This window comes from Schistosoma haematobium, chromosome 1 (assembly GCF_000699445.3).
Source record: "Schistosoma haematobium chromosome 1, whole genome shotgun sequence".
Lineage (NCBI taxonomy): Eukaryota > Metazoa > Platyhelminthes > Trematoda > Strigeidida > Schistosomatidae > Schistosoma > Schistosoma haematobium.
In genome coordinates, this window is record NC_067196.1 from 62,684,927 (window position 1) to 62,705,943 (window position 21,017).

General features: G+C 31.9%; 1 protein-coding gene across 3 annotated transcripts in view; it reads right to left on the bottom strand.

The window, feature by feature from the left end:
* The window catches only part of MS3_00001814 (uncharacterized protein), a 44,917-nt gene that overhangs the window by 13,521 nt on the left and 10,379 nt on the right, over positions 1-21,017 (bottom strand). For 2 of the 3 annotated variants that reach the window (XM_051209311.1, XM_051209313.1), the window contains exons 8-13: positions 20,796-20,940; positions 16,368-16,442; positions 2,829-2,941; positions 823-945; positions 449-548; positions 74-299 (exon numbers count right to left, since the gene is read on the bottom strand). In XM_051209311.1, coding sequence (XP_051074755.1) covers positions 74-299; positions 449-548; positions 823-945; positions 2,829-2,941; positions 16,368-16,442; positions 20,796-20,940 — 782 coding nt within the window. Of the gene's footprint in view, positions 1-73; positions 300-448; positions 549-609; positions 776-822; positions 1,017-2,828; positions 2,942-16,367; positions 16,443-20,795; positions 20,941-21,017 lie in introns of those variants that run through there. The other variant, XM_051209312.1, reaches the window with a different exon arrangement.

Below are 21,017 nucleotides of genomic sequence, written 5' to 3' on the forward strand. Positions count from 1 at the left end.
AGAAATCATTTTGAAGAATCTATGAATGAAACAAAAGAAAGCATTATCACATTGCATATATAATTAATCTTACTAAAGGATCACATGGGATAAGTTGAAAAATTTCTCTTATATCATTTCTAGCCTTATCTCCAAATCCCGGAGTTACGGTAGGATCGTCATTCATAATTTTAGTCCCAACAGGATCAGATATTGTTCGCAATGAAATAGCCACAAATAAAACTTGAGCAATAACAATCAATTCAAGAATGAACGGTAGTATTGGCCAAAACAATACAGATGTCATAGTTGAAACTGCTCTGAAAGAAATATGTCGGAAAAATCATAGACCATATTCATTTTATTATTTATCATAATTCTATATCTTTTTAAACTAAAAGGGGAAAAATGTGAAATTACATCTGTCAGTGGAAGTAGATAACAGAAACTTTAGCACAAGTAAACATACTTGCTTGCTTCGTTTAATATTGCAATAGCCACACGAATACGCTTGCGTAAAAATATTAATATTAGAAGTATGATCACCAGTAGAATAGCAAAAATAATTCCTACAAGTGAAAAAAAGGTATTACTTATTAGTCAAAGAATATGAAAACAACAGTAACGCACCTGAAAACATCTCATTGAAATTAAGCGGACTAACTGATTCAACCTACAATTTACATCAAATCGAACCATCCTTAAAGGTAATTCGATTAGTTAGATGTTAGTGACTAATGAGTACTGACCAAATTTTCAAGATGCCTTGCAAACGGTGGATAAAGTCCCTGACGGACTTAAGAAAACAAAAATAATAAACACTTTATAAAATATATAACTAACCTAATGCAAGCCATGTCGATGCTAAACGGAAATACGAAGCAATATCCAAAGAGAATTCAAGGTCATTAGAACCTTCAGTTGTTTTACGTAATACATTCCATCTGTAAAGACAAAACCCAGTGCCTAAAAGTAAAAAAATCAATGATTAAAACTAAAAAATGATAACTTTTCAATGATAGTTTGAGAAACTCCATGATTACAACGATATAATGAAAGAGAACAAAAAATGATCCACTAAAAGTACAATTTAAGATGAAACTAAATGAATATTTTGTGTAGTCAACTTTGAATTATTTGAAAAAGTAAAATAATGTGAATAGTTACACCTTAATGTTTACAAGTTAAATACTTTCAATAATAAGTTATATGAATGGGTAATTTTGTTTATATACATATAGCTGAAGTCATAGGAATTCGTACATATAACCCCAATTTATGTGTACAGAAGAAATTCGTAACCCCTCTATCCCTTCCATGGCCAGTTATAACTTAACTAACGATATATTTTAAAAATTATTATTACTATCTATTTATTTTGTTCTATTTTAGTTACCATTAGCCTTATTTTCACATCTAGTATTTGTTTCTAATTTTTCACCTCTTGCCGTTTGTATTCTTCACTATCTAATTATTTACACACATCTTATTACGTAATGATTTTAATGTTTTATGATGACTATTCCAAGTCTATTTACCCACGTTTGACCTTCTATTTCCAACGTTTAACTATTGATAAGACTTTTGTTATTGTGATTTATTATTCTTAGTACTATCAGTACACCTGTCTTCCTACTATCAACTTGTATTTTTACTTATTATGTGTAGTGACTTCTATTTCACTTTGATTATTGACCCATATTGCCTTGATTGGTTTAACATTTTCGTATATTAGAGTAAAGCCTGATGATGATCTAATTGAAAACAATTGTTCGCTTATATGTTTTGTTCTATATACAAAGGAGACCAATAATATCTAGAAAAGAATCTTGTAATGCTAATTACAAAAATCTGTTTCTTTTTTTTGTACATATCAACTAAAATGTAAACACTGTATTAAAGAATATATTGAAATTGATCAGTAATTTATTATAATAGTATCTTTATGAAAAATGATAATTGAAATTATTAAATATTTATGTTATACAATAGTTAAACTATTTATTTATTAATGAATAACTTGATAAAGATATAATTCTACAACAACAAAAATTAAAACTATTTGAATACCAAGAATATAGACATAAAATAAACGATAATATGCCATTATCATTTCACCGACAGAATCATGAGTCCATTTCGGAACTAGATAAATATTGTGCATAAGCAAATAATAATAATAATAATAATAATAATAATAATAATAATAATAATTAAAGTGGGTATAAAAAGTATGAAATCGATATCACGAATTATTTATTTACCAGTAATAATACTATGAGGTGTTGTGAAATCAATGGAAACAAAATTGATTGTACACACGTACATCGATCTAATTTCATGCTATATATATATATATATATATATATATATATATATATATATATATATATATATATATATATATATATATATATATATATATAATGTATAAATCGAATGAAAACGGCGATCATGCGTCAAAATTACTATCGTGATAACTAACTAACTAACCGACAAGAAATGAAGATGATGTTTAGGAATAAACACATGGCATACTGACTTTGATAAATACGAATTAATATGGGAATTTCCAAGTGATAACATTTTGAATCCACAAATTTGACAAAAGAAAGCAGAATGTACAGCCTTCAGTTGTTTACATACAAACAAAATCTTTTAACTGATCGTATAATGATCATTATTTAACTAACTACCTAAGAACGGACTAATCAATTTTTAACCTAGATAATTTTTTTCTAAATTAAAGAGAACAAACATGAAAATACTGTCTCTTTGTTATCACAATAACAATAATTAGACAAAAAGTATGACAAAAATTATTTATTTAAATCTAAGACAATAATTACCGAAAGAAAACAGGGCGACAAATAGAATTAATGTAGTCCAGACCATAACTGATGCACAACATCGTAATAAAACGATCCAACAGAATGATAACACCACAGATACTGAAATACATCTGGAAATAAAATCATAAACACGATAAATAAAGTTTATTTAATATGTGAGAAATGTGTATGCAACGGAATCTTAAATTGCCAGAAAAACAAGAAAAATCATCAAAAACACTAACAAAATAAATATTAACACGTAATGTCTTTTAAAAAAACACATCGGGAACTGTGTTTAACATCGTAACTATAAAAGCCGTTTAATAATTCATATTCTATTGTTATAAACTGTTACTCTCAAACTCAATGTGCCTAACCTAATTAATCTATAGTCAGTTACATAAACGAACTATAAGATTTTTGGCTTACGAGAACTGTACTTAAGAATTACTTTTGCGCAGAATTTATTTGGCGGATTTGATTGATTAAAATGGTATTAAACAGGAAACAATACAAAGTAAGCTCAGGTATTCTATAAAGAAAAACGAGCCTTGAGAAGGATTTTAAGGAAGTAACTGAAATTTTTACTTATCTCAAATACTTAGTTTTATTAATAGGTTGAAGGTGGTTGGTAAAAAACTTTAGATCGAGGTTTCGTGCCAAGGAGCACCTGTAACATTAAGGGAATAGATGCTACCTGTGGGATTTGAACTCGGATCATGGACACAAGTATTTAGCTATCCAATATCTTATAGGACAAAAATATTTATAACTGACTGATCACTAGGTAGTGACGAATGTCATGCTTGTTCATGTACGTAGGTTCATATCACACACGAAGCATTAAATCCTTCAAAATTACAGATGGACCTTGATGACGAGTGGTAACTGGCATGAAACTTATATTCAAAGTCTCCTGCCAACAACCACTAACCACCTAACATCCTGACATTGTACACAATGTCGATTCACTCAAAGAAGTGGTCACTTCAACTTGATCGGAAGAATACGATCAGCACCAAAGAACTGGACACTTATGATTCCGGTCACTACACAGTAATTAATTATAAACTTAGCTTAATGCCAAAGGTAGAAAAAACTCGGTTACTGATGGGGCAGAATCTCAAAACCACTCATTATTGAGAAATAACGCATCATAAAAGGGTGAATAAAAAGTCGTAAAGCTAAACATTAAAAGCTCTAGTGTTTTAAGTAAGAAAGATGTGACGGAAATTTACAAGAAAACGGACGGTCTAGGGAAAATTCGCAACTAACGAATATTCTAATATGATCATGTTTAACGTTGGATTAATGAAATATACTAATATATTCAAAGTATGCACGGATTATCATATTTTGTTTCACTAATTATATGGCACGTTTCATCACTAAACATTAACTATTTCACTGCAGATAATCGGTCATAAGAAACTAAAAAAAGAAGACTTTATATGCATAAATAATGCTACAAAAGCGTTTGCTAATCTGAGTGTACTATATCAGTTGTTTATTTTTCTTTTAAAACAAAGTGCACATGCCAGAAAGAAAAACCAATTCATACATACAAACACACAAAGTGCATCACAGTTTCATAATAATAATTTCACAATAAAATTACACTAAGGACAAATGTAAATAGTTATCGAATATCATTTAAAAAGTAAATGCCTTTTGGAGATATTTCAGTGAAGAAAATTTTCTTTCTGCCGATATCGTTTTCGTAAGCCGGACAATCGTTTGTGTAGGTTATTTTTATAGTAAGTAGTCTACTGTAAAATAGAGGAGTGTTAAAAAATTATCAACGATAGTCAAACGTATTCAGTATCGGATGTAAAAGTCTATGAAGATGAAGTGGTGTTGGGTAGTAGTAGTAGTAGTAGTAGTAGTAGTAGTAGTAGTAGTAGTAGTAGTAGTAGTAGTAGTAGTAGTAGTAGTAGTAGTAGTAGTAGTAGTAGTAGTAGTAGTAGTAGTAGTAGTAGTAGTAGTAGTAGTAGTAGTAGTAGTAGTAGTAGTAGTAGTAGTAGTAGTAGTAGTAGTAGTAGTAGTAGTAGTAGTAGTAGTAGTAGTAGTAGTAGTAGTAGTAGTAGTAGTAGTAGTAGTAGTAGTAGTAGTAGTAGTAGTAGTAGTAGTAGTAGTAGTAGTAGTAGTAGTAGTAGTAGTAGTAGTAGTAGTAGTAGTAGTAGTAGTAGTAGTAGTAGTAGTAGTAGTGTAGTAGTAGTAGTAGTAGTAGTAGTAGTAGTAGTAGTAGTAGTAGTAGTAGTAGTAGTAGTAGTAGTAGTAGTAGTAGTAGTAGTAGTAGTAGTAGTAGTAGTAGTAGTAGTAGTAGTAGTAGTAGTAGTAGTAGTAGTAGTAGTAGTAGTAGTAGTAGTAGTAGTAGTAGTAGTAGTAGTAGTAGTAGTAGTAGTAGTAGTAGTAGTAGTAGTAGTAGTAGTAGTAGTAGTAGTAGTAGTAGTAGTAGTAGTAGTAGTAGTAGTAGTAGTAGTAGTAGTAGTAGTAGTAGTAGTAGTAGTAGTAGTAGTAGTAGTAGTAGTAGTAGTAGTAGTAGTAGTAGTAGTAGTAGTAGTAGTAGTAGTAGTAGTAGTAGTAGTAGTAGTAGTAGTAGTAGTAGTAGTAGTAGTAGTAGTAGTAGTAGTAGTAGTAGTAGTAGTAGTAGTAGTAGTAGTAGTAGTAGTAGTAGTAGTAGTAGTAGTAGTAGTAGTAGTAGTAGTAGTAGTAGTAGTAGTAGTAGTAGTAGTAGTAGTAGTAGTAGTAGTAGTAGTAGTAGTAGTAGTAGTAGTAGTAGTAGTAGTAGTAGTAGTAGTAGTAGTAGTAGTAGTAGTAGTAGTAGTAGTAGTAGTAGTAGTAGTAGTAGTAGTAGTAGTAGTAGTAGTAGTAGTAGTAGTAGTAGTAGTAGTAGTAGTAGTAGTAGTAGTAGTAGTAGTAGTAGTAGTAGTAGTAGTAGTAGTAGTAGTAGTAGTAGTAGTAGTAGTAGTAGTAGTAGTAGTAGTAGTAGTAGTAGTAGTAGTAGTAGTAGTAGTAGTAGTAGTAGTAGTAGTAGTAGTAGTAGTAGTAGTAGTAGTAGTAGTAGTAGTAGTAGTAGTAGTAGTAGTAGTAGTAGTAGTAGTAGTAGTAGTAGTAGTAGTAGTAGTAGTAGTAGTAGTAGTAGTAGTAGTAGTAGTAGTAGTAGTAGTAGTAGTAGTAGTAGTAGTAGTAGTAGTAGTAGTAGTAGTAGTAGTAGTAGTAGTAGTAGTAGTAGTAGTAGTAGTAGTAGTAGTAGTAGTAGTAGTAGTAGTAGTAGTAGTAGTAGTAGTAGTAGTAGTAGTAGTAGTAGTAGTAGTAGTAGTAGTAGTAGTAGTAGTAGTAGTAGTAGTAGTAGTAGTAGTAGTAGTAGTAGTAGTAGTAGTAGTAGTAGTAGTAGTAGTAGTAGTAGTAGTAGTAGTAGTAGTAGTAGTAGTAGTAGTAGTAGTAGTAGTAGTAGTAGTAGTAGTAGTAGTAGTAGTAGTAGTAGTAGTAGTAGTAGTAGTAGTAGTAGTAGTAGTAGTAGTAGTTAGTAGTAGTAGTAGTAGTAGTAGTAGTAGTAGTAGTAGTAGTAGTAGTAGTAGTAGTAGTAGTAGTAGTAGTAGTAGTAGTAGTAGTAGTAGTAGTAGTAGTAGTAGTAGTAGTAGTAGTAGTAGTAGTAGTAGTAGTAGTAGTAGTAGTAGTAGTAGTAGTAGTAGTAGTAGTAGTAGTAGTAGTAGTAGTAGTAGTAGTAGTAGTAGTAGTAGTAGTAGTAGTAGTAGTAGTAGTAGTAGTAGTAGTAGTAGTAGTAGTAGTAGTAGTAGTAGTAGTAGTAGTAGTAGTAGTAGTAGTAGTAGTAGTAGTAGTAGTAGTAGTAGTAGTAGTAGTAGTAGTAGTAGTAGTAGTAGTAGTAGTAGTAGTAGTAGTAGTAGTAGTAGTAGTAGTAGTAGTAGTAGTAGTAGTAGTAGTAGTAGTAGTAGTAGTAGTAGTAGTAGTAGTAGTAGTAGTAGTAGTAGTAGTAGTAGTAGTAGTAGTAGTAGTAGTAGTAGTAGTAGTAGTAGTAGTAGTAGTAGTAGTAGTAGTAGTAGTAGTAGTAGTAGTAGTAGTAGTAGTAGTAGTAGTAGTAGTAGTAGTAGTAGTAGTAGTAGTAGTAGTAGTAGTAGTAGTAGTAGTAGTAGTAGTAGTAGTAGTAGTAGTAGTAGTAGTAGTAGTAGTAGTAGTAGTAGTAGTAGTAGTAGTAGTAGTAGTAGTAGTAGTAGTAGTAGTAGTAGTAGTAGTAGTAGTAGTAGTAGTAGTAGTAGTAGTAGTAGTAGTAGTAGTAGTAGTAGTAGTAGTAGTAGTAGTAGTAGTAGTAGTAGTAGTAGTAGTAGTAGTAGTAGTAGTAGTAGTAGTAGTAGTAGTAGTAGTAGTAGTAGTAGTAGTAGTAGTAGTAGTAGTAGTAGTAGTAGTAGTAGTAGTAGTAGTAGTAGTAGTAGTAGTAGTAGTAGTAGTAGTAGTAGTAGTAGTAGTAGTAGTAGTAGTAGTAGTAGTAGTAGTAGTAGTAGTAGTAGTAGTAGTAGTAGTAGTAGTAGTAGTAGTAGTAGTAGTAGTAGTAGTAGTAGTAGTAGTAGTAGTAGTAGTAGTAGTAGTAGTAGTAGTAGTAGTAGTAGTAGTAGTAGTAGTAGTAGTAGTAGTAGTAGTAGTAGTAGTAGTAGTAGTAGTAGTAGTAGTAGTAGTAGTAGTAGTAGTAGTAGTAGTAGTAGTAGTAGTAGTAGTAGTAGTAGTAGTAGTAGTAGTAGTAGTAGTAGTAGTAGTAGTAGTAGTAGTAGTAGTAGTAGTAGTAGTAGTAGTAGTAGTAGTAGTAGTAGTAGTAGTAGTAGTAGTAGTAGTAGTAGTAGTAGTAGTAGTAGTAGTAGTAGTAGTAGTAGTAGTAGTAGTAGTAGTAGTAGTAGTAGTAGTAGTAGTAGTAGTAGTAGTAGTAGTAGTAGTAGTAGTAGTAGTAGTAGTAGTAGTAGTAGTAGTAGTAGTAGTAGTAGTAGTAGTAGTAGTAGTAGTAGTAGTAGTAGTAGTAGTAGTAGTAGTAGTAGTAGTAGTAGTAGTAGTAGTAGTAGTAGTAGTAGTAGTAGTAGTAGTAGTAGTAGTAGTAGTAGTAGTAGTAGTAGTAGTAGTAGTAGTAGTAGTAGTAGTAGTAGTAGTAGTAGTAGTAGTAGTAGTAGTAGTAGTAGTAGTAGTAGTAGTAGTAGTAGTAGTAGTAGTAGTAGTAGTAGTAGTAGTAGTAGTAGTAGTAGTAGTAGTAGTAGTAGTAGTAGTAGTAGTAGTAGTAGTAGTAGTAGTAGTAGTAGTAGTAGTAGTAGTAGTAGTAGTAGTAGTAGTAGTAGTAGTAGTAGTAGTAGTAGTAGTAGTAGTAGTAGTAGTAGTAGTAGTAGTAGTAGTAGTAGTAGTAGTAGTAGTAGTAGTAGTAGTAGTAGTAGTAGTAGTAGTAGTAGTAGTAGTAGTAGTAGTAGTAGTAGTAGTAGTAGTAGTAGTAGTAGTAGTAGTAGTAGTAGTAGTAGTAGTAGTAGTAGTAGTAGTAGTAGTAGTAGTAGTAGTAGTAGTAGTAGTAGTAGTAGTAGTAGTAGTAGTAGTAGTAGTAGTAGTAGTAGTAGTAGTAGTAGTAGTAGTAGTAGTAGTAGTAGTAGTAGTAGTAGTAGTAGTAGTAGTAGTAGTAGTAGTAGTAGTAGTAGTAGTAGTAGTAGTAGTAGTAGTAGTAGTAGTAGTAGTAGTAGTAGTAGTAGTAGTAGTAGTAGTAGTAGTAGTAGTAGTAGTAGTAGTAGTAGTAGTAGTAGTAGTAGTAGTAGTAGTAGTAGTAGTAGTAGTAGTAGTAGTAGTAGTAGTAGTAGTAGTAGTAGTAGTAGTAGTAGTAGTAGTAGTAGTAGTAGTAGTAGTAGTAGTAGTAGTAGTAGTAGTAGTAGTAGTAGTAGTAGTAGTAGTAGTAGTAGTAGTAGTAGTAGTAGTAGTGTAGTAGTAGTAGTAGTAGTAGTAGTAGTAGTAGTAGTAGTAGTAGTAGTAGTAGTAGTAGTAGTAGTAGTAGTAGTAGTAGTAGTAGTAGTAGTAGTAGTAGTAGTAGTAGTAGTAGTAGTAGTAGTAGTAGTAGTAGTAGTAGTAGTAGTAGTAGTAGTAGTAGTAGTAGTAGTAGTAGTAGTAGTAGTAGTAGTAGTAGTAGTAGTAGTAGTAGTAGTAGTAGTAGTAGTAGTAGTAGTAGTAGTAGTAGTAGTAGTAGTAGTAGTAGTAGTAGTAGTAGTAGTAGTAGTAGTAGTAGTAGTAGTAGTAGTAGTAGTAGTAGTAGTAGTAGTAGTAGTAGTAGTAGTAGTAGTAGTAGTAGTAGTAGTAGTAGTAGTAGTAGTAGTAGTAGTAGTAGTAGTAGTAGTAGTAGTAGTAGTAGTAGTAGTAGTAGTAGTAGTAGTAGTAGTAGTAGTAGTAGTAGTAGTAGTAGTAGTAGTAGTAGTAGTAGTAGTAGTAGTAGTAGTAGTAGTAGTAGTAGTAGTAGTAGTAGTAGTAGTAGTAGTAGTAGTAGTAGTAGTAGTAGTAGTAGTAGTAGTAGTAGTAGTAGTAGTAGTAGTAGTAGTAGTAGTAGTAGTAGTAGTAGTAGTAGTAGTAGTAGTAGTAGTAGTAGTAGTAGTAGTAGTAGTAGTAGTAGTAGTAGTAGTAGTAGTAGTAGTAGTAGTAGTAGTAGTAGTAGTAGTAGTAGTAGTAGTAGTAGTAGTAGTAGTAGTAGTAGTAGTAGTAGTAGTAGTAGTAGTAGTAGTAGTAGTAGTAGTAGTAGTAGTAGTAGTAGTAGTAGTAGTAGTAGTAGTAGTAGTAGTAGTAGTAGTAGTAGTAGTAGTAGTAGTAGTAGTAGTAGTAGTAGTAGTAGTAGTAGTAGTAGTAGTAGTAGTAGTAGTAGTAGTAGTAGTAGTAGTAGTAGTAGTAGTAGTAGTAGTAGTAGTAGTAGTAGTAGTAGTAGTAGTAGTAGTAGTAGTAGTAGTAGTAGTAGTAGTAGTAGTAGTAGTAGTAGTAGTAGTAGTAGTAGTAGTAGTAGTAGTAGTAGTAGTAGTAGTAGTAGTAGTAGTAGTAGTAGTAGTAGTAGTAGTAGTAGTAGTAGTAGTAGTAGTAGTAGTAGTAGTAGTAGTAGTAGTAGTAGTAGTAGTAGTAGTAGTAGTAGTAGTAGTAGTAGTAGTAGTAGTAGTAGTAGTAGTAGTAGTAGTAGTAGTAGTAGTAGTAGTAGTAGTAGTAGTAGTAGTAGTAGTAGTAGTAGTAGTAGTAGTAGTAGTAGTAGTAGTAGTAGTAGTAGTAGTAGTAGTAGTAGTAGTAGTAGTAGTAGTAGTAGTAGTAGTAGTAGTAGTAGTAGTAGTAGTAGTAGTAGTAGTAGTAGTAGTAGTAGTAGTAGTAGTAGTAGTAGTAGTAGTAGTAGTAGTAGTAGTAGTAGTAGTAGTAGTAGTAGTAGTAGTAGTAGTAGTAGTAGTAGTAGTAGTAGTAGTAGTAGTAGTAGTAGTAGTAGTAGTAGTAGTAGTAGTAGTAGTAGTAGTAGTAGTAGTAGTAGTAGTAGTAGTAGTAGTAGTAGTAGTAGTAGTAGTAGTAGTAGTAGTAGTAGTAGTAGTAGTAGTAGTAGTAGTAGTAGTAGTAGTAGTAGTAGTAGTAGTAGTAGTAGTAGTAGTAGTAGTAGTAGTAGTAGTAGTAGTAGTAGTAGTAGTAGTAGTAGTAGTAGTAGTAGTAGTAGTAGTAGTAGTAGTAGTAGTAGTAGTAGTAGTAGTAGTAGTAGTAGTAGTAGTAGTAGTAGTAGTAGTAGTAGTAGTAGTAGTAGTAGTAGTAGTAGTAGTAGTAGTAGTAGTAGTAGTAGTAGTAGTAGTAGTAGTAGTAGTAGTAGTAGTAGTAGTAGTAGTAGTAGTAGTAGTAGTAGTAGTAGTAGTAGTAGTAGTAGTAGTAGTAGTAGTAATGTAGTAGTAGTAGTAGTAGTAGTAGTAGTAGTAGTAGTAGTAGTAGTAGTAGTAGTAGTAGTAGTAGTAGTAGTAGTAGTAGTAGTAGTAGTAGTAGTAGTAGTAGTAGTAGTAGTAGTAGTAGTAGTAGTAGTAGTAGTAGTAGTAGTAGTAGTAGTAGTAGTAGTAGTAGTAGTAGTAGTAGTAGTAGTAGTAGTAGTAGTAGTAGTAGTAGTAGTAGTAGTAGTAGTAGTAGTAGTAGTAGTAGTAGTAGTAGTAGTAGTAGTAGTAGTAGTAGTAGTAGTAGTAGTAGTAGTAGTAGTAGTAGTAGTAGTAGTAGTAGTAGTAGTAGTAGTAGTAGTAGTAGTAGTAGTAGTAGTAGTAGTAGTAGTAGTAGTAGTAGTAGTAGTAGTAGTAGTAGTAGTAGTAGTAGTAGTAGTAGTAGTAGTAGTAGTAGTAGTAGTGTAGTAGTAGTAGTAGTAGTAGTAGTAGTAGTAGTAGTAGTAGTAGTAGTAGTAGTAGTAGTAGTAGTAGTAGTAGTAGTAGTAGTAGTAGTAGTAGTAGTAGTAGTAGTAGTAGTAGTAGTAGTAGTAGTAGTAGTAGTAGTAGTAGTAGTAGTAGTAGTAGTAGTAGTAGTAGTAGTAGTAGTAGTAGTAGTAGTAGTAGTAGTAGTAGTAGTAGTAGTAGTAGTAGTAGTAGTAGTAGTAGTAGTAGTAGTAGTAGTAGTAGTAGTAGTAGTAGTAGTAGTAGTAGTAGTAGTAGTAGTAGTAGTAGTAGTAGTAGTAGTAGTAGTAGTAGTAGTAGTAGTAGTAGTAGTAGTAGTAGTAGTAGTAGTAGTAGTAGTAGTAGTAGTAGTAGTAGTAGTAGTAGTAGTAGTAGTAGTAGTAGTAGTAGTAGTAGTAGTAGTAGTAGTAGTAGTAGTAGTAGTAGTAGTAGTAGTAGTAGTAGTAGTAGTAGTAGTAGTAGTAGTAGTAGTAGTAGTAGTAGTAGTAGTAGTAGTAGTAGTAGTAGTAGTAGTAGTAGTAGTAGTAGTAGTAGTAGTAGTAGTAGTAGTAGTAGTAGTAGTAGTAGTAGTAGTAGTAGTAGTAGTAGTAGTAGTAGTAGTAGTAGTAGTAGTAGTAGTAGTAGTAGTAGTAGTAGTAGTAGTAGTAGTAGTAGTAGTAGTAGTAGTAGTAGTAGTAGTAGTAGTAGTAGTAGTAGTAGTAGTAGTAGTAGTAGTAGTAGTAGTAGTAGTAGTAGTAGTAGTAGTAGTAGTAGTAGTAGTAGTAGTAGTAGTAGTAGTAGTAGTAGTAGTAGTAGTAGTAGTAGTAGTAGTAGTAGTAGTAGTAGTAGTAGTAGTAGTAGTAGTAGTAGTAGTAGTAGTAGTAGTAGTAGTAGTAGTAGTAGTAGTAGTAGTAGTAGTAGTAGTAGTAGTAGTAGTAGTAGTAGTAGTAGTAGTAGTAGTAGTAGTAGTAGTAGTAGTAGTAGTAGTAGTAGTAGTAGTAGTAGTAGTAGTAGTAGTAGTAGTAGTAGTAGTAGTAGTAGTAGTAGTAGTAGTAGTAGTAGTAGTAGTAGTAGTAGTAGTAGTAGTAGTAGTAGTAGTAGTAGTAGTAGTAGTAGTAGTAGTAGTAGTAGTAGTAGTAGTAGTAGTAGTAGTAGTAGTAGTAGTAGTAGTAGTAGTAGTAGTAGTAGTAGTAGTAGTAGTAGTAGTAGTAGTAGTAGTAGTAGTAGTAGTAGTAGTAGTAGTAGTAGTAGTAGTAGTAGTAGTAGTAGTAGTAGTAGTAGTAGTAGTAGTAGTAGTAGTAGTAGTAGTAGTAGTAGTAGTAGTAGTAGTAGTAGTAGTAGTAGTAGTAGTAGTAGTAGTAGTAGTAGTAGTAGTAGTAGTAGTAGTAGTAGTAGTAGTAGTAGTAGTAGTAGTAGTAGTAGTAGTAGTAGTAGTAGTAGTAGTAGTAGTAGTAGTAGTAGTAGTAGTAGTAGTAGTAGTAGTAGTAGTAGTAGTAGTAGTAGTAGTAGTAGTAGTAGTAGTAGTAGTAGTAGTAGTAGTAGTAGTAGTAGTAGTAGTAGTAGTAGTAGTAGTAGTAGTAGTAGTAGTAGTAGTAGTAGTAGTAGTAGTAGTAGTAGTAGTAGTAGTAGTAGTAGTAGTAGTAGTAGTAGTAGTAGTAGTAGTAGTAGTAGTAGTAGTAGTAGTAGTAGTAGTAGTAGTAGTAGTAGTAGTAGTAGTAGTAGTAGTAGTAGTAGTAGTAGTAGTAGTAGTAGTAGTAGTAGTAGTAGTAGTAGTAGTAGTAGTAGTAGTAGTAGTAGTAGTAGTAGTAGTAGTAGTAGTAGTAGTAGTAGTAGTAGTAGTAGTAGTAGTAGTAGTAGTAGTAGTAGTAGTAGTAGTAGTAGTAGTAGTAGTAGTAGTAGTAGTAGTAGTAGTAGTAGTAGTAGTAGTAGTAGTAGTAGTAGTAGTAGTAGTAGTAGTAGTAGTAGTAGTAGTAGTAGTAGTAGTAGTAGTAGTAGTAGTAGTAGTAGTAGTAGTAGTAGTAGTAGTAGTAGTAGTAGTAGTAGTAGTAGTAGTAGTAGTAGTAGTAGTAGTAGTAGTAGTAGTAGTAGTAGTAGTAGTAGTAGTAGTAGTAGTAGTAGTAGTAGTAGTAGTAGTAGTAGTAGTAGTAGTAGTAGTAGTAGTAGTAGTAGTAGTAGTAGTAGTAGTAGTAGTAGTAGTAGTAGTAGTAGTAGTAGTAGTAGTAGTAGTAGTAGTAGTAGTAGTAGTAGTAGTAGTAGTAGTAGTAGTAGTAGTAGTAGTAGTAGTAGTAGTAGTAGTAGTAGTAGTAGTAGTAGTAGTAGTAGTAGTAGTAGTAGTAGTAGTAGTAGTAGTAGTAGTAGTAGTAGTAGTAGTAGTAGTAGTAGTAGTAGTAGTAGTAGTAGTAGTAGTAGTAGTAGTAGTAGTAGTAGTAGTAGTAGTAGTAGTAGTAGTAGTAGTAGTAGTAGTAGTAGTAGTAGTAGTAGTAGTAGTAGTAGTAGTAGTAGTAGTAGTAGTAGTAGTAGTAGTAGTAGTAGTAGTAGTATAATAAAGTTATCAAAAATTGTCAAAAGATATCAAGTATTAAAGAAAATAAATCTATAAATGAATGTTAATTCACAGTAATTAAAGTTATTGAAAGTTTTCCAGGTACTGAATAAAATGAGTGTTGTATCATTTAGAGAAGTAATCAAAATTATCAAGAAATAAGGTTGCGTAATAGCTTGGAAGTAATAGGAATTAATAATCTAAATAATAAATGCCGAAACCAACTGTCGACTTTACAAAGAAGAAGGTGAAGACTAAGATAATAATGACCACTTATAGTTTGTAAGATTAGGAGGGGCATTAAGACCATAGAAGAATAAAGGGTCGAGTCTAGTTCTTTTGTACAGAGAAGTCGGGCTTGAAATTATAGATTGATATAGCTTTAGCTTTCTACAAATTGCTCATCAAAAACTTCTCTAGGCCAGTTCTTATAACTTTGTAGATGATCTTGGTAGTATATGACTCGAGTTGACCACGTATTCAACGATTGAGCTGTTGATTAATTTGCGTTCCCCTTTAAAGTCATGTATGGTAGTGCTCGGATATTCGTTTAAAAAGTAAAGGCTTGTACAAACAACATTATCTGCACCACAAAAGCAAGCTATTATTTTATTATTTATTTGAACACATAAACATTATTACAAGGGGCACCAAATATATATGCGCCACGCAATAGCAGTGAGGCCAAGTAGCAGTTATCATTGATTTGTGTGAGGGCTGTGGTACTGGCCGGGTGCCTACTGAGGTGGCTTAAAACGGCAGTTTACCCTTGACACTTCCCTGAATTAGTTTCTTACTGGGAAAAAGAATTCGGAGGTCCGATAAATCAGATATTTTTCTCGGGGATCTAAACATTCTGTTCTAAAGTATCTCCGCAGTCGTATCTCCCCCGAGTTCAATGTTCATCAATAAAATTTTTCCCGGTACAGTGAGAGTACTTTCAATTTGACGTTTTGGTTTCAGGCTACTATTAATGAGCATGCTTCGGTTTGGGCACCTGGGCAGTATCACAGCCCTCACACATATCAAATGAGATTTGTGTGGCGCATATGTATTTGGTGCCTCCTTGTACCAATATCTATGTGTTAAAATAAATAAATAATTAATTAATGAGCCTGGGCAGAAAACCACTCTCCAGAAGTGTTTGTCAGATTCTATACATACTCTTGAGGATAGAGAATGGATTAAATTTCCCTTCCTACTCAACGGCACCCAACCCTAGAAGTTCATATAATTCCTGTACCAGATTGGCTTTCTGTATATCAATCGTCGTACGGGCACATCTAGTCTTCGTTTCAATAAAATATCGAAAAAATGAATTTATAACCTCAACTCCGATTTTATTATGAACGTGGTCGAATAGTGGTAATTGAACTCTTGTAACATTTATTTAAGATCACTGTTACCGTTACAGATGATAAAGGCATCATCCGCATATCCCTCAGAAAAATAAAATTTACTGATTGTGTCTCTAAGATTGTTGTTCTCCCGGTTGACTACAAAATTATGTTCAAAGACCCAACGAAGATCTCATTGTAACATCATTTATCTGTAGAAATCGTCTTTAAATTTAAACTGCACGTTAGAAATTCAAGTAATTTGATATATTAATTGCCATGAGTAAATAGATATTTATTTGACTACAGTAGACTCTAACATGAGTTTGGCCTCATGTTTAGAAAACAACTTACTATCTTATCTTATACTCTTATTTGAAGCTCAGCTGAATGTACCTGCATCCTGGAGTTGATGTTCACTTTGGGGAATCAAACAGAGCACCTTTTGCTTCAAACGCCATCGCGTTATCCACAGAGCTAATGAGTCCAGATAGCGACTCACATACTCGTATGAACCTTTACACATTAAATTACTCCATCTTAATTTTGTACAAGGAAAAAATCCTTTCATTTCTACTGCATTATTATGAGAACAGTATCTTAATAAACAAAGTACAACAATGATACCTAATTCATAATACTGCAATCAAACGTGTCATAATAATTTCTGGACAGAAAGCGATGAATAGGTCCACAAACTCGGAAAATCAATAACAAAAAATCGGTAAACAAATTGACAGGAACAAAAATAGGTGAGACCAAACACAGGTGTTTCCCAGATCAACTTGTCAAATTTCCATTCAACACAACAACGAGGAATCAACAAGAATAGATTTACTTATGCTGAATGAACAATATAAAGAAACAGTTAAAAAGCAACCGAAATCGAAGGAAAAAAATACCACATTCAAGATTTTGAAGAAAATGAAGGGATCCATATAGGCTACTACAACCGATATTACACCACTGCCTAAATTGGAGAAAGTTTGTAAACTACCACAAAAAGACTGTATTTTCCGACAAGGTAAGCTCAAAAAATAAATGAAGTCAATGACTGATCCTAGGATCCAATCTAACTGTTCTTGGACTTCTCCTTAGTCATCAAAATGATCCTGAATAAGTGCCTATGTATGTGATACATGTAATAAGAGGTTTTGTGATACTTTCCAATACTACGGAACAGTCAATTAAGATCTAGTTAACATAAAGAAAAGCCTGAAAGTATCCGGATTCCTAAATTACCAGATAAACCATAAGAAAACCTACCCAAAAAAACTAGAAATTAAATCAAAACAGTGATGCTTACACTAATATAACATGCCAGGTTTGGCTTAGATCAGCAACAACTTTTTCAAAGAATGTAGTACATTCCAACACCAATCTGAAAATAAACAAGAAATATTGGGAATACAGCCGAACAATAAAAAAACAGGATTTAGTCAATAACTAACTCAACATAAATCTATAGATCTAACACTCAGACAAAGGATATGTGCTTAAAGTTGTAGTGGAAATACTCTCTTTAATGTGAGACTGCATGCATAATCTTCTATCACGGGTTTCGTGATTACATACAAACACAATATATATTGAATCCGAACGTTCCTAACCGATTAAATTCAATTATAATTCACATTTTCTTTTCAAAAGAACTCCGTATGCAATCCATTTCGCATTACGATAATTAACGAATATGTGAGCACATTAATAATCATAGGAAGTTAGATAGCACAACATAAATATTTCTAAAATGTAAGTATAACAATTGACTCTGAAAAGTATATCATACATCACCAATGTTAGTATGTTATTTGAAAAAGATAATGCAGATGGGAAATACACGAAGTTGACACTTTTAGTTGTGAATACTAATAGTGACAGAATATAGCAGTTTGTTGTCTTGATTCTTAGATATTATTAGAAATAAAATAAATAGAGAAACAGACTTAGTAGTTCAAGTGACAAGTTATGTGAGAAAGATCAAAACTGTCGAGGGTAATCTCCAAACTAATTCAAATATAAGGATGAATAAATTTTAGTGGTCATTTCGCTATAAATTTACAATTATAAATATTGGATTATTAGCTTTCGTTGTAGTGGTTATTAAGAAATTAAAGGATAGCAATTTGTAGTGCAGTAATGTGATTTTATTCAAACGTTAGTAGATCAAACATTGTAACTGTAAACGAAAAATTTATTTACCACCGAAGAATGAAGACTCAGCGAGTTTTAAAAAAAAAACTAGATATGGAATTGAAGGAAAGAAACTTGTACTCATAATCCGTGGATGAAATGTATAATGACTACAGTTATTCAACTCATTTGATAAGAATAAGTAATAAAACAGAAAGGTGAAGTCCAAAAACTTTGCACATTTCCAATTTTTTTTTATTTTTCAAATGTAAACAGTGATGAGATATTTCATCTTGTAAATTACTTTTAAAAGTTTTTTTTGTATTTGTAACGGTAACCTTTAGCCTAATGTAGTAATAACTTACTGATTATTACTTAATTAGTGCATATTTTATTATCGACCCTAGATATTAAAACATTAATATATGAACAAAGAATACTATTTTTAACTAAATCTCTTCAGGTTCTGCAATCATAGATCCAAATTAATAATCCAAAATGTGGTCAGGTTAAAAGCAAATTATATTGTTTAAAAATCTCAACATGACTAGTAGTAGTATTAACTTGACTTAGCTTATATATTAAATAAAATAATAAGATTCATGATCAGAATAAACCGGAACCATATTTATTCAGATCATTATTTATCTCACGATTTCATTTAACGTATCAACTAAATCAACTCAACAATTTGTATTAGTTATCCTAACACTAACGATTTTAATTTATTTTACAATCCTTAATTCATATGCTATTATATTTAAACGATGGATTCTGCCTTAAACCTAGCCACTTTTTGGATTATTAATTTTGACACATAATTATAGAATGTAAAATCGTCCAGCAACATTAATGGGAGAATTTAACTTTATGCTATGTTTGTTTTATATATGATAATAAAGAACAGAAAATCCTTTCTTCAGCTTGACAGGTCCAATAATATCGCGTATTACTTTTACGGAAGCATATTTTTTAGAAAAGACATGTTATAACCCGATTTGTTACGCTGTACAAAGTAATACATGGAAAATGTTTTCGAGATACCAGTCCTAAAGTAAGTCTATAGTCTTTTACGACTACTTAAGCATGTCCACATCAACGAGCGTCACTCCATTCAGTAAATATGTCCATTTTGAAATGCTCGCTTCCAAGGATTTCATTTTTACCGAACCACAACCACTTTGTTTTTGTGTATGCGAGCGCATTTTAAACTATTGTCTAATAATAATGATCAGTTGAATTTTATTTCCCTCTAAAATAAACAATTAACAAGTGCTTAAAACTCACTGATTTGATGTAATCAAATAGTGGCAAATGAGTTCAAAGAGAAATTTACAGTTTTAAAATCAACTTCTTGGACCATTTGGAGAATTTTGCAAGCTATTAGTAAAATTGGGATTTTCTGTAGCATGAAGAAACAATCTTAAGCTGGGTAAGATCTTACATAATCACCGAATAACAGCTTGGGAAAACACAAAGCAGTAGAAACACCAAAGGAAAAAAGCTTTCTGGAGAAATAAACCAAAGAACAAACAAACTAAATGTCAAAATGATTAAGAGTATTCTTACTTTCCCAAATATTCATGGACATATAGAACCGGACTAAATTAGATAATATGAACCTTTAGGGTAATTAGTTTGAATATATGTGACATACATAACTAGACAGAAAATAAAACACACTTATATTGGTTTCGGGATAAATACCACAAAAGTTGTCATCTCGACAGCTATATATATTCTCTTAATTCAACCAAGTATTGTTAACGGAACATATAATGGATTAAAACATGTTCTGTCCAGGAGCACACACAGTGGCCTACTTCTACCAAATCGAAGCTAAACAAAATTGGAGAAGACTCTAGGATCTCCTCGTGTAACATTATATAAGTAGTAACGTTTTTCTTACTGTGATTCACTTCCATTCGACTTGGTTCATTTAAAAAATAATTACGTACCTGCCCAAACCTTGTTCTAATTTTGGGAACAAGTCGAGTGAGGAAGTGTCCGAAAAAACACTAAGCAAAAAGAGTAGCTGGATCGCATAAGAAAAGACTTGACAAATATACGACAGATTACACATTATGTTAGCAGTACTACATAGCAGATCGTCGAACAAAATGGAATGAACAACACAAAATACTGCATAAAATGATATTGGGTTACGTTGTCAAACTCTTAAAGAGCACAGAAAAATATTCAAGAATCAAGGAAAGTGGGAATAGTAACGATAGTTAATAGTAAATAATTTAACGTTTTTCTATCATTAAAGAGACGAGGTATTTTATATTGTAAATTACTTTCGTGAGTAATTTTTTTCGTTTTCAAGGTAACTTTTAATCTGAAGTAGTAATAACTTATTATGTCTAAATCAGAGCACATTTTATTATCAAAACTACACACATTAATGCAGGGTCATGATGCAGTTATTTCTTAGTTGGATTTACTCAGTACTATCATAAAGCTTAAATGTGAATGTTTTTAAGAGAAATATTCTCTAGAAAACAACAATCGATGAGAATGAATTTTAAAGTACGTTTCAGTTAACAAGAAATCCAAGCTAATATTACTAGTATAGTATTTGCAGCTACTCATAGATAGAGTATATAAAAGTCGTAACTAGTAAGTTACAATACTTACAAACTACAAATGAACAAAATGAATGGCATGTTCATTCTTTTCACAACTTAATTTAAAGACTATGACACTCAACTTTAGAAATTTCACCAAGTGGAATTGATTTCAAACCTGTGACAAAGTTGTTAACAATCAATAACTTATATTAGTAACTCACAAACCCTCACCATAAGGAAAGAAGAGACATTGTGATACGTTAAGTGTACAACACAATACAACGCATGTAGATGGTGGCAACAGACATATGCTATAAGACATAAACATCATGATACATTAATTTAAACGATAAGTGTTACCGGTTCTCGGTTATCCACGTTTTAGAGTTGACACAACATGCGGTTGTACACCATACCGCTTACAACCCATAAAGTCTGAGATTCTCGTTTATCATGGACATCATTATTATTTTTGACGAGACTATAATTAGGGCCACTAAAATAAGCGATGTTAAAATCTGCATATACAATAAATACTTCAACAGGACAAAAGATTTTTTTCGAAAAGAGTCAAATGAACCTTAAGTTGTCAACTTCACATTGACAGATGTGACAAGTGTGAAATCGCTTCAGATATTTCCGTATAACAATTATAAAGAGACTACAATGGTGATTAGAGTGCAGACAGTTTGTATCCGGTACAGCGTTTACTTAATAAATTTAGTGTCTAAAATAATGAAGATCATGTTTAAACAAAACAAAAAACACTAATTCTTAATTTACTAAAAATTGAATCCTTATCTAAATAATGAGAAAATTGAACGTACATATGTTACACCAGACATCAATATACAATTCTATACTAAACTGCGGCGCCGTTTGGTCGTACCCTTTAGGTTCACCAATCATAAAATTAAAATATATTTATAGTGTGATGGGTTTAAATGGAGTTTTTGACGTAATTACACTTAGATAAAAGTGAAAATGATTTTGAGAAGGCCCAAACAACCTATTGGAAATCCACTTACTTTCGACTTTTCACTACTTCCATACCATTCACCTCTTGATTTTCGGCATCCATTAAATGTATAGGTTTACCAGTTTCATCACGAACTTGACCAGTTCCATTTCCCATTAACCGAGATACTTGACTTGGGATGCACCGACCAAGTACTGTTATAGAATACAATCAAATAATTTAGTAAATAAAAATTAAAATAGAAAGTGGTACGTCTAGTAGCGATGAAGAG